At 40.1% G+C, this 14,137-nt stretch overlaps 1 protein-coding gene across 4 annotated transcripts in view; it reads left to right on the top strand.

Moving 5' to 3' along the window:
• Positions 1-519: 519 nt before the first annotated feature.
• The window catches only part of LOC110495945 (parathyroid hormone 2 receptor-like), a 34,418-nt gene continuing 20,800 nt past the window's right edge, over positions 520-14,137 (top strand). For 3 of the 4 annotated variants that reach the window (XM_036952456.2, XM_090208278.1, XM_021571487.3), the window contains exons 1-5: positions 520-767; positions 2,078-2,177; positions 10,943-11,053; positions 11,785-11,906; positions 12,247-12,344. In XM_036952456.2, coding sequence (XP_036808351.2) covers positions 660-767; positions 2,078-2,177; positions 10,943-11,053; positions 11,785-11,906; positions 12,247-12,344 — 539 coding nt within the window. In that variant the 5' untranslated portion in view covers positions 520-659. The remainder of the gene's footprint in view (positions 768-2,077; positions 2,178-10,942; positions 11,054-11,784; positions 11,907-12,246; positions 12,345-14,137) is intronic. The other variant, XM_021571490.3, reaches the window with a different exon arrangement.

The raw sequence follows: 14,137 nt of genomic DNA, 5'->3' as shown, positions 1-14,137 counted from the left end.
TCTTCCCACATCGCAAAATTTCAGCACCACAGATAGCACCATTACTCACGCTCAGCCGAGAAATGCAGTTATAGGTAGGTTGGCTAGGCTACAGTAGAGAAGAATAGTTATTTGGGTTGTCAGGTGTCAGCAGCAAACTCGATTTTATACGTCTAGCCTATGGATAATTATGGTTGGAATTTTCTTGCGACTTTTTGACCGTAATGAGTATTCATTCGTGTTTAACAAATATATTTTTTAATGGCAGTTAACGTTCGTGGCCCCTAGACGAGACAACATGCCCAAATTGTCTCTGTAAAGCAAACTTAGCCTACTAAAATGGTGTTTCAGAGAAAACACTACAACAGGACACAAGTATCCTGAATGGCCAGTCATATAGCCTATATATTTTAAGGTACACAAGTGATCAGTAAACTTGTTGAACAAGTTTATGGTACATCCTTATTTCATACGGAAGACATCAACACTGACTAATGCTACGCTATTTCTGCGCCCTTTCCCCTGAAATCCTCTTTCAACAGACTTCCAAGAGCGTTGGATGGAAATACACAGAGTGGGCTAGGCTACCTACAGTCGGACTAGCACGAGTTTGACACAACACCTGAACTACTGCGTGCTTCAAAAACACAGCTGATTTTTGAGTTTATCGAAACCTCTGTATGCAACGCTGTCCACCAATTATCTTCAAAATGAATACGATACTTCTGAGTAACTTTGCGAAGTTTCTTTTATGCTGGAATGCAGTTTACCTACACGTTTACGCACAGGTAAGAAGGCTAGCCAATCGAGTGATATTGTTTATGTATTTTTTTGTGGAGGAATGAATCCATAGGGTTTACCCCTGTTTTGTTACAGGAGCCTACACTGTTCATATAATAAACCATACACATACCGAATTTGCATGACCATTTTACATAGGCTACCAGCAACATGATGCTAGATGATATACACTGAGTGCACAAAACATTAGGAACACCTTCTCTTTCCACGACAAACTGACCAGGTGAATCAAGGTGAAAGCTATGATCCCTTATTGATGTCAATCAGTATAGATGAAGGGGAGGAGACAGGTTAATGAAGGACTTTTAAGCCATGAAACAATTTAGACATGGATTGTGTATGTGTGCCATTCAGAAGGTGAATGGGCAAGACAAAATATTGAAGTGCCTTTCAACTGGGTATGCTAGTATGTGCCCGTTTGAGTGTTTCAAGAACTGCAACGCTGTTGGATTTTTCACGCTCAACAGTTTCCCCTGTGTATCAAAAATGGTCCAACACCAAAAGGACATCCAGCCAACTTGACACAACTGTGGGATGCATCCCTGTGGAGCGCTTTTGAAACCTTGTAGAGTCCATGCCGCGACAAAACAGTATTAGCCTATGTCTAGTTGACAAAGTTCTTGGCATAATGAATTTGGTTGCTTTTTTCTTACATCCACAATTCCCTATTCCTCTACTATTTCCTCTCTGTCTATCTTTTTAAAATATATATTCTGTAAATAATGGGAAAACTAAGATGGATTTTTCTAAATATTTTAATTTACAAAGTGGTGGCCATCATACGATTTCTTTTCCCCACATTATGTTTCTTCCTTTGGTGCTATTTCATATGGAAATGTAATTGGTTATGTATTGTTATTTAGCCATGCCTGCTTCCATACTCATCAGTCAGTGTTTACATATAAATTGTTGACTGGTACTCAACAGCCACTGTCTCCTTGAATGCATTTAAATGAGGTGGAAGTATGAGCACAGTGCATCAGCATGTGTGTATGTGGCGATTGCTTACTGTGATGTATATGACTTATTTTTAATTTATGAAGTATGAATGTCACTGTAATTATGACATTAGATTTTTATCAAAGTTTTTCATATCAAAGCCACTTTACCATTTCTGCTCTTGTCATCTTTAAGATCCAAATTATCTCTGGGGTGAAGATTCCCCTAAGTACATATCTAGGATCAGCTTCCCCTCTCCAATCCTAACCTTAACCATTAGTGGGGGAAATGCTAATCTGACCCAAGATCAGCATCTAAGGGGCAACTTTTTGAATCAATGCTGCAATCTACTCCGTAGGTTCATCCAGAGGTCGGCCTCACAGCACAGGAGCAGATGTACCTACTGTATGATGTCAAAGTTGAGTGTCATCAGAACATCTCTACACACAACCCTGCAGGTGGGCAAACACTGACTTACGTACATCATTTTACTCTTTGGGCAGCATAGGAAATGTACCAACTTTTTTGTATGTGTTTCTGTAATTGATACCCACTAAGCAGATGATTGGTCTACCTAGCTTTACCAGAGCCCCATTGGCCAGCGTGTTTCCAGGTGGATGCAGACAGATCTTTATGGCAGAGCCACCCACCATACTTCATCCTTTCTCGAGAGACCAAATCCCATAACTTTACCTATTATTGCCTCCTGCGTATTGGAAAAGGGGTTGTGTTTTGAGACTCTAGCCTGCTCCACGTCTGCCCACATTCTCCCAGGCTTCACTCAGAGATTGGAGTTGGTAAAAGAGACTGGATGTCGTGCTGCTGCATGTACACTTTGACACACTGAACTCCTTGCATTTCTCACATTGTCAGTCAATGTTCAACATGAGATTTACTGAATTGAGTAATGCTTTCAGCAAAAAAATTGTGTTCTGATATTTATCCAAATGATTTATTATCCACCCCCAAATGTTTAATTGGGGGCTCTTGAGACAACTTTTGATACAGCATGGATGAAAACTACAACTACAGAAGTGGTTTTAGGGAGGGGGGAAAATAACTGGGATGATGGCCACCACTTAGTAAACGAAAACATTTCTAAAAATTCATCTTAGTTTTCCCATATAGGCACTCTTGACAAACGGAGGGAGGAACTTCTTGAAAAGCCTTTATTTACTTGGAATACCACTGCAATTTGATTAGACAAAGATGACTTAAGATCACAGATATTATGCCGTGTTTCTCCCTAGCCACAGAATCTGTGAGTGCTGAAATGTGGATTTATTCCATTCATTTGAATCTGCCAATTTACCAGTCCCAAACCCACAGTTGTTTCTCTCTGGCTGCTGCTCTCCATATTATTGTCCGCCCACATTCTGTAGCAGTGTGAGAGCTGGATAAAAACAAACCGCTTTGTGTGTTTGATCCAGAATCTACCAGTCATTAAAACCAGGTGGGAGAAAAGAAATATCAGAACATAAACAGATATTGGAGCATAATGGCTAATTAGAGTGCATGTATTGTTTGGTGACTGTTTAAATATAAACAGACCAGCATCTGATACCCATCCAAATTTTGTCATGACGGAAGTATTACGGTTTCACTGGGAGGCAACATGAAAATACAGTTTGCTAAGAGCATTAGAGAGGTCGGACACTGATGTTGGGCAATTAGGCATGACTTGCAGTCCGCGTTCCAATTCATCCCAAAGGTGTTCGATGGGGTTGAGGTCAGGGCTCTGTGCAGGCCAGTCAAGTTCTTCCACATCGATCTCGACAAACCATTTCTGTATGGACCTCACTTTGTGCATTGGGGCATAGTCATGCTGAAACAGGAAAGGGCCTTCCCCAAACTGTTTGCCACAAAGTTGGAAGCACAGAATCGTATGGAATGTCATTGTATGTTGAAGCATTAAGATTTCCCTTCACTGGAACTAAGGGGCCTAGCCCGAACCATGAAAAACAGCCCCAGACCATTATTCCTACTCCACCAATGCACAGTTGTCACTATGCATTCGGGCAGGTAGCGTTCTCCTGGCATCCGCCAAAGCCAGATTCGTCCTTCGTACTGCTAGATGGGGAAGCGTGATTCATCATTCCAGAGAATTGCATTTCAACTGCTCCAGAGTCCAATGGCGGTGAGCTTTACATCACTCCAGCTGACGCTTGGCATTGCGCATGGTGATCTTAGGCTTGGGTGCGGTTCCACAAACAGTTATTGTGCTGACGTCGCTTCCAGAGGCAGTTTGGATCTCGGTAGTGAGTGTTGCAACCGAGGACAGAGGATTTTTACGCGTTACACGCTTCAGCACTCTGCTGTCCTGTTCTGTGAGCTTGTGTGGCCTACCACTTCGTGGCTGAGCTATTGTTGCTCTTAGACATTTCCACTTCACAATAAGAGCACTTACAGTTGACCCAGGCAGCTGAAATAGCCGAATCCACTAATTTGATGGGGTGTCCACATACGTTTGTAAACATTCTGTCTTTTGTGCTTATTCTTTTACCAGTGTTTGTTTCTTATTTTTCAGAGTAAATAACACATGGACACTAGAGAAGCTAACAAAGTTTAATTATGTCCAAAGGTTCTGTACAGCTGTAATTCAAACAACCCAACATTTCTCACATCACAGATATATATATCCCACTTAAGACACTCCTCCTTCTCTCCAATCATTTCATCTTATGGTTCTACAGGAAAAGAGTAACAGGATATTAAACCCTTATTACTCCCTTCAGGTGCATCTGACCTCACCTCCTGACCTCAACCCCTCCTTCACCTAATCCACAGATGTCCATCTGCCTTTCCTGTATCAATTCAGTGCTCTCCTCCCGTACCCCAACACATTCCAACACCATCTGGCTTTCTACAGAGAACCCTTAACTTCAGACATAAAACCCAGTCTCTTTCACTCCTAATATTCTATGCTTCTTCTCTATCATTTATTTAATATCTCAATGTTCAACATTTCGAATCCAACACCAGGTACTGCTGGAATGTTTACCAATGGCATGTATCTTTTTGTAGGAAATTACACTGGTCTCTGAAAACATTTATAAGGTATTTAAAAAGTATAAATAGTGCTCACTTTAGATTAGGGACTGAAAAATGACTTTACTAATCACACAATTTTTATAAATGCCATATAAATGGTTTATTATGGACCCTTAATAAAATAAAGTGTTACCAAAATGACATCAATGAAACCACTTATTGGCTAAATGATATGCTGCCTTTCATTAGAGTTAAATAAATAAACATTTACAAAATTGTATAACCCAACTTTTTCCAGATAACTTAATCCAGATCTAAATGATCTTGCGGTCCCCTATAAGATTGCGTTCTCTTTTCAATTTTAAATGACGGGGCATTCTGTGATTGGTTCACCCATTTGGGCCTTTAAATTGATGATATATAGCTCTGTTGTTGTTTTATTCCGAGATTGTCCCTTTAAAGGCAATGGTCCAATTCTAACCATTATTGGCCACCGTATTACTGCCAGGTGTTCTCTCGTTAAACCATCAATACGAGCTAAGATCACCCACACACCTGATCTCAGTTGCAACCATTATTAGCCATCATATTACCACTCCCTCGGTGTTAACAGGGTCGCTGTTAACTTCAAAGATGGTAATTGAGCAGCCTAAGGATGGCTGTATCTACAGTATTTGAGAATCATTCTATACATCTGAAATAAAGTATTTTCTCATTTACCATGACAAATCTACAGTGGCATTTTTCCATACACATTATGTATTGAAAACTCATGTTGGTGTACATGAGTATAATTTTTTAAAATTTGTTTCTAATTTATGTAATCCATTAATTTTAACTTGGTTTAATACAGTAGGGTTATGGACATTTTAAGAGAGAAAAGTACAATATTTCTGAACATTGTCCATGTTTAAAATTGTAATTTAAATCAAGCCTATCCTGATTATGTTAATATTTATTTTAATCAAAAGGCGTTGTATTCTAATGAAATTTATTAAAATTGCACAAATTATATTATAATTATGTTGACATGAAACAGTTGTATGATAGACTCCATTATTACAATAAGTATTTTACATTCATTCATTAGGCTACAAGCCTTATGATTGTCAATGCTCTTATAGGTCATTATTTAATTGTGGTGGGAATAGAGAACCAGAAGCAGCTGTCAAACACGGTAACAACGAGACATCAACTAATCTACTCGTAAATCTCGTGGGTTTTTTGTTTGAATCCTGATTTATTTTAACGCGCAGGTTTATGTAATCTCCCGTATTGTTTTAAGAAAACCAGTGCTAATGTGTTGTAGTGTGTGGAGCTCAGCTTCTTCTTTACAATTGGCCAAACATGTTCACTTAATGTCATGAGATTATGTAAACATAATCTTTGTTGTATGAGGTGTTGTATCCAGACCCTGGTCAAGTATATGCATGACAATGTTCGAGTTGTGCTTGATTTAGTGTACACTCTTAGAAAAAAATATTACGAAATGGTTCTTTGGCTGTCCCCATAGGCACAGGAGAACCTTTTTTGGTTCCAGGTAGAACTCTTTTGGGTTCCATGCAGAACCCTTTGTGTCTACAAGGAATCAAAAAGGGTTATTCAAAGCATCCTCTTATGGGATCCGCCGAAGAGCCCTTTTAGGTTGTAGATAGGGGGAAAAATGCTAAGAGTGTAGTTGTACTTTTTGGGACAATAACAGATACATTAGATTTTATTGACAAAGAGATATGCTAACTGTGGGTAACAGTCATTCAAGTGCAGCATAACTAGCTAGCTAGCAAAGTGATTCACATTTCCTGCTATCTAACCAAATGACACCTGCATCTCCTAGATGTAGTCACCGAAAAACGACACGAGGGAAAAAGTTGGTCACTCACTCACTCCTCCAACGACATGACATCCTCCTAGCAGCTAGCTAGCTAACGTTAGGCTCCGTGTTTTTAGCTTGCTAAATAAATAGTTAACTTAGCTACATAAATAAATACGCTAGCCCAGGGATGTCAAACTCAATCAGCGCACAGGCCATATTGAAAAAACACAATGAATTTGTGGGCCAGACACACAGTAGCCTACTTGCAACTGCGACCCAAACTGGCCATTGTTTTATTCGAAAAATATGTCCCTTTATATTGTCCTCTTATAACAAAAACTTAGCTATAACTTAAAACATGTCTTTCATTTTTTTTGCACTGCATCAATCACCAGTGCTGTTGAATGCAGCATAACAAATGTATGGTGCACTCAAAATGTATTGTATTTGAGTAGCCAGCCTAGGCTACTGCTCAAATGTTTCTGGAACTGGCCAACATGTTTCTCCTTTGCACAGTGTTTTGTTGCAGGTTTTGTTTTTTCGTTATTCATTGTCAAGCTTTAAAAACCGAAGCCAGACTGCAACATTTTAGTAGCCTAGCTAGGACTGGTGCATGAGTCCTACACTTTCTCTCCGCTGTACGTTGTAAACGGGACACATGAAAGCAGCACAATTGAAGTTGAATTCACAGATTCAGGGCACATCAGGCAATAATTTCATAAAAAGTAGATGTCTCAACTCATTTATACTCGCTTGTGTGTCCTATATGGGCTGTGGGCTTTCTTGACACATGCGCTAGCCTATTAGCCACATTATGACTAACTTGTGATCATTGTCCTTGCTAGTTTGATTGTATTTGACATTCCCAGCCTTACAGTTGTCCGTTTTTGTCAAAATATTGGGTCACTGAAACTGAAACACTGCATCCCAAATGGGTGGAGGCAGAAAATGTACCAGGCCGTCTGTGATTTACAACCTGATAGCAATATCTTTTGGACCACCAAGAAATGTATTGGTAAAGGATATTAATCATGCATTGAACCACATCCATTTATTCTTCCAACAATGCCTTGCCGTCATGGAATTTTGAGTGAAATAGAAACTATTTGTAAAACCTCATCAAGTTGGCTTTGAACCATAAACTGGGAATTTGATATTTTTGACTGATATTATGATTGTCTGTTTGTTTCATATCTTCAAAGTAGTTAAAACACTGTCAGTTCCACTTTAAGGTCTTTCACACTGTCCGCACATGTGTTGACCTGGCAAGTGGGTCCCAAACCCCAATATGGCACATTTCCTGTCTGTCAGTTTAAATCGATACAACATGCGTTGATGTCTCAAATGATAATGTGACTCAAGCCGGCTATAATCAGATCCAATTTGGCTCTGAGATAATGAAGTATGACAATATACGCACAGGAAGGCTACTGCAGCTGAGACATTGAAGCATACAAATATCCACTTCTCTTTAGACCTGGATTGCAATCATAAAATATATGGATTTATTTTAATCTATTTGCTTCTTATTTTCTCTCCCACTTAGGTCTTTATTACTCAGTCTCAGGTTACGTCCCAAATGGCACTAAAGGTAGTGCACTATAAAGGGAACAGGGTGCCATTTGGGACGCACACCCAACCTAGTCACTTGTTTCACTGAACCATCGGGAGGGCTAGCTGACAAAAGACGACAACCTATTACTCATAGTGCTCTCCCACTAGCCTACTCATCTGGTGGACAGATAGTGTATATATAGCTGTAATGACTATGAGCAATGTTCTTGCACTTGTCGCTAATGAGTGACTCATAAGCTTTGTCTTCCCATCTCACCCTCTCATCGTGGAATATAGATTCATATTAGAAATGTGTTTAATCAAGGGAGTTCAAATAGACATAGTGGAATAAATATTTTTTTCTCCTTGGAGCCGAGTTTTAGTATGTTGATCCTTCTTGAACTTGTTTAATTGATGACATTGATGTGGACTGAGTGCACGCTGCTGGATATTTGCCCTTTCTTAAATTGAGTGGATCAATATCCAGTGTCCGCAGGATTACCAGCACATACCATGGACAGGCACAAAAGCAACAAGTCGATGAAACCTTTCAATGATAATGCCTCGAGTTCCATAGCAGTGATTTATTTTAAATTCTGATTTATCTGAAGGAGTGTCCATGGGATTTGGCCTGGGAGCCTACGATACCCTCCAACACAATGTCCAAATAATGTCACTTATGAACGTAAAAGCGTCAAATATATACATCACACATATTGACGTTTGTGATTGTGAAGATTTGACGTATAATGGCAATATGTCAGTAAATGTTACATATTTGGTATATTACCATAGTATATTATCTAGTGATGGCACTAATATGGAAAATCCATACTAATATATCACTTGAATTTTTTTGATATGATATATACAGTGGGGAGAACAAGTATGATACAATGCCGATTTTGCAGGTTTTCCTACTTACAAAGCATGTAGAGGTCTGTCATTTTTATCATAGGTACACTTCAACTGTGAGAGACGGAATCTAAAACAAAAATCCAGAAAATCACATTGTATGATTTTTAAGTAATTAGTTTGCATTTTATTGCATGACATAAGTATTTGATACATCAGAAAAGCAGAACTTAATATTTGGTACAGAAATCTTTGTTTGCAATTACAGAGATCATAAATTTCCTGTAGTTCTTGACCAGGTTTGCACACACTGCAGCAGGGATTTTGGCTCACTCCTCCATACAGACCTTCTCCAGATCCTTCAGGTTTCGTGGCTGTCGCTGGGCAATATGGACTTTCAGCTCCCTCCAAAGATTTTCTATTGGGTTCAAGTCTGGAGACTGGCTAGGCCACTCCAGGACCTTGAGATGCTTCTTACGGAGCCACTCCTTAGTTGCCCTGGCTGTGTGTTTCGGGTCGTTGTCATGCTGGAAGACCCAGCCACGACCCATCTTCAATGCTCTTACTGAGGGATGGAGGTTGTTGGCCAAGATCTCGCTATACATGGCCCCATCCATTCTCCCCTCAATACAGTGCAGTCGTCCTGTCCCCTTTGCAGAAAAGCATCCTCAAAGAATGATGTTTCCACCTCCATGCTTCATGGTTGGGAGGGTGTTCTTGGGGTTGTACTCATCCTTCTTCTTCCTCCAAACACGGCGAGTGCAGTTTAGACAAAAAGCTCTATTTTTGTCTCATCAGACCACATGACCTTCTCCCATTCCTCCTCTGGATCATCCAGATGGTCATGTGCAAACTTCAGATGGGCCTGGACATGCGCTGGCTTGAGCAGGGTGACCTTGCATGCGCTGCAGGATTTTAATCCATGGCGGCGTAGTGTGTTACTAATGGTTTTCTTTGAGACTGTGGTCCCAGCTCTCTTCAGGTCATTGACCAGTTCCTGCCGTGTAGTTCTGGGCTGATCCCTCACCTTCCTCATGATCATTGATGCCCCACGAGGTGAGATCTTGCATGGAGCCCCAGACCGAGGGTGATTGGGGCGGCAGGGTAGCCTAGTGGTTGGAGTGTTGGACTAGTAAACGGAAGGTTGCAAGTTCAAACCCCGGAGCTGACAAGGTCAACAGTTGTTGCCTTCTCACCAAGCTGCTTGCCTATTGTCCTGTAGCCCATCCCAGCCTTTTGCAGGTCTCTGGTCTTGCCATTGTGGAGAGGTCTGTTTGATTGAGTGTGTGGACAGGTGTCTTTTATACAGGTAACGAGTTCAAACAGGTAATACAGGTAATACAGGTAATGAGTGGAGAAAAGGAGGTCTTCTTAAAGAAAAACTAACAGGTCTTTGAGAGCCGGAATTCTTACTGGTTGGTAGGTGATCTAATACTTATGTCATGCAATAAAATGCAAATTAATTACTTAAAATCATACAATGTGATTTTCTGGATTTTTGTTTTAGATTCTGTCTCTCACAGTTGAAGTGTACCTATGATAAAAATTACAGACCTCTACATGCTTTGTAAGTAGGAAAACCTGCAAAATCGGCAGTGAACAATACTTGTTCTCCCCACTGTATATATTGGTTTTATAAAAACATTGTTTTTACTTTTCTTTTCACCTCCACGGCTCTGTGAAGTCCAGACAAGTGCTTTCTGATTGCTCATTGGACCATATGTGAAAGTTAAAACTACAGTTTAAATAAGTCCATTCACCACGAATTGGCCCATAAGCAGGCAATTAAGTCACTAAGTTGAGAGCCTGTGAGAAGGTCTATGAGAGGGGTTTGTTCATGCAGGAACAGACATGTACAGTATGGGTTTTTACATAGTGCAATAATCCAATGTCATAACATGCCGTCCATATATTGATATCAAATGCAAATAAACCAATATCATATAAAATGATTAGTATTGATGCCCACCACTAACATTACCTTACTCCCTTTTCCCACTACGTGTCCAGATTATCTTTGTCCCCCTGGCTGGGATGGTCTTATCTGTTGGCCCCAGGGATCCCCCGGAGCGCTAACCAAGGTCCCCTGCCCCAGCTACGTCTACGACTTCAACCATCAAGGTATTGGGGTATAGATAGGCAACACACTTGCTATACTCATGGAGACAGATTTACTAAGCGTTTGCGCTAGGTGCAAAAGTTTGCCTTTTTTTTGTTGAAAGAAGTTTTTGTTTACACTTTACCTTAAAGCTAGAATATTTAGTTGCTATATCAATTTTTGGACATTAATGGTAGACACCCATTGATTCTTGAAGAATATACACTGAGTATACAAAGCATTAGGAAGACCTGCTCTTTCCATGATCAGGTGAATCCAGGTGAAAGCTATGATCCCTTATTGATGTAACTTGTTAAATCCACTTCAGTCAGTGTAGATGAAGGGCAGGAGACCGGTTAAAGAAGGATTTTTAATCATTGCATCCCAAGCAATGTACATGTAATGGATTTAACGTATTGAATTGTTTGATGAGCATGAAAACGACGTAAACCATATCCCATGGCCGTCTCAGTCACGAGATCTCATTCCAATTGAACACTTATGGGAGATTCTGGAGCGGCGCCTGAGGCAGCGTTTTCCACCACAAACAAAAATATCATTTATTTTTGAAGAATGGTGTCGCGTCCCTCCAATAGAGTTCCAGACACTTGTAGAATCCATTCCAAGTTTGCTTTGAAGCTGTTCTGGCTCGTGGTGGCCCAACGCCCTATTAAGACGCTTTAAGTTACTGTTTCCTTTGTTTTGGCGGTGACCTGTATGTTGCAATGTAAATGACCAGACCGTGTGTGTCCAGGTCATGCATACAGGAAGTGTGACGTCAACGGTTCCTGGGTTTCTGTGGAGGGGTTGAACCGAACGTGGTCCAATTATTCCGACTGCTTGAGATTCCTTTTACCTGGTCAAGAGGAGGAAAAGGTAATCCCAATCACCACTTCAGTCACGCCAAAAATGACAATTAACATTGTTGTGGTTGCAGACTTGACTCATGACAATACTTGAGTTGCTCTGACTCACGCTAACAGCGTAGCTACACTGGGCCGTTGGGAAAACGATAGGTTTAAAGCTTCTATGCTAGACGCCTAACTTTTTGCCGGTGTAAACAGTGTAGCTTGTTAGATACACTGCATGGTCGGAACTAGAAGCACAAGCATTTCGCTACACTCGCATTAGCATCTGCTAACCATGTGTATGTGGCAAATGAAATTGGATTTGATTTTGTTTTGAGCAGGCCTGTAAGATATCCATTTGTCTCTAGCAGGACTTCTTTGACCGGCTGTACGTCATGTACACCATTGGATATGCACTGTCCTTCATCTCTCTTCTAGGGGCCATTGTCATCATAGGCTACTTCAGGTAAGACAGCCTTGTGTCCCAACAATTGGTCCTTTCTCCAGAAGTTTACAAATTGTTTTTATTTTTTATTCTTATACCAGTCAATTCCTTTCAGCCATAGACCATTGCAGAACAGACATGTTCCCTAGTATCAGTGTTCTCTTCAATGACAAGTTTTTGGTGCTCTATCCACCTGTGTAAATGCCACTGAGGTCATATAGCAGTAGGCCTCATCTGTTCATCACCATTTTCCAAAAACAGCAAACAAGTAAAGATAAATATCCTGCCCAATCATCTTGACTCGTCTCCAAATTCTCTGGGAAATGCCATCTCCAATATAAAAAAAAATGCATTACCTGAAGACCAACTGGGTACATGCCATTTCAATGTGGATATATGGCAACTTTCAACCATTTAAAAGCACAACGAAATTCAATTGGGAATACAATGTCATATTTTATATTTATACAACAACTTAATGTGTTATTACTGTGCTTCATGGAACAAATTGCAAAAATCACTGAAGCTGGAGACATGTCTCTCTCTCTAACTTTAAGCATCAGCTGTCAGAGCAGCTTACTGTACCTGCACACAGCCAATCTGTAAATAGCACACCCAACTACCTCATCCCCATATTGTTATTTATCTTCTTGCTTATTTGCACCCCCGTATCTCTACTTACACATCATCATCTGCACATCTCTCACTCCAGTGTTAATGCTAAATTGTAATTATTTCGCCTCTATGGCCTATTTATTGCCTTAACTCCCTAATCTTACTACATTTGCACACACTGTACATAGATTTTTCTATTGTGTTATTGACTTTTGTCGTGGAAATTTCCTCTATTTACCAAATCATGAGCGCAACCCACCAACAAGTCAGAGTTAGTTATCAAAGTCCATCTTTAATTATATGAGCTCTATCACAACCCTGTGACTCTCAGATCAATTCAGTGTCTATCAATGAATTATCTGAGAGCCCCCTCTACATTGCAACTGAGATCCTTTAATAGCAAAGAACACACATAGTCAGACAGCATAGACATAATAAATCGTTCAGCTTTGTCTCCTTACTCAAACCCAGAACCATAAACCAATCCTCCATATCAACAGGCATATATCAAATTGTCATTTAGATACAACCAATTCTAAATACAACCAATCCTGGACAAGCTCACGGGGAGCATAGAATGATTCCAGACACTGCCATCCTCCTCTCCCCGATGGGAAAAGTAGGGAGTGACTGGCACACAGACACAGTGGAGCAAAAGATATGTTTACACATGATGACACCTTGACCTCTCCCCTCTCTGTGGCCCATGCAACTTAGTCTTGACAGAGAACAAATAACTGCCAATGGCCACCACTATAGTACAACAAAATACATTCTTATGAGAAATAACTCATAAGCATATGATGAAAATAAAACATCTTATCTATGTTACCCACCAATTCTGATTATTCCCCAACACTTTACGTTTGTTTATGTGTAACTCTGTGTTGTTGTTTTTGTCGCACTGCTTTGCTTTATCTTGGCCAGGTCGCAGTTGTAAATGAGAACTTGTTCTCAACTTGTTCTCAAATAAAATGAATCAAATTGCACAACCAAATGACCTGGATTACATATGAGATTACATTAAAAGTACATAGTGCAAGTGATCAATGCTGTTCAATATTCTCCACAGGTTATTATAGAAATTGTAAAGATCTGCACAGACCTGCGACCTTTATGCTATCTTGAACATGCACACTTTCTTTGATTACATAAGAAGATATTTATAGTTACAGTAGGCTACCCTCAACATTTGGTAA

The sequence above is a fragment of the Oncorhynchus mykiss genome, chromosome 18, assembly GCF_057628025.1.
Source record: "Oncorhynchus mykiss isolate SJ-2025 chromosome 18, ASM5762802v1, whole genome shotgun sequence".
In the NCBI taxonomy this organism is placed as follows: Eukaryota; Metazoa; Chordata; class Actinopteri; order Salmoniformes; family Salmonidae; genus Oncorhynchus; species Oncorhynchus mykiss.
The sequence above is the reverse complement of the archived record's forward strand: the minus strand, read 5'-3'. Positions and strand labels throughout refer to the sequence as shown.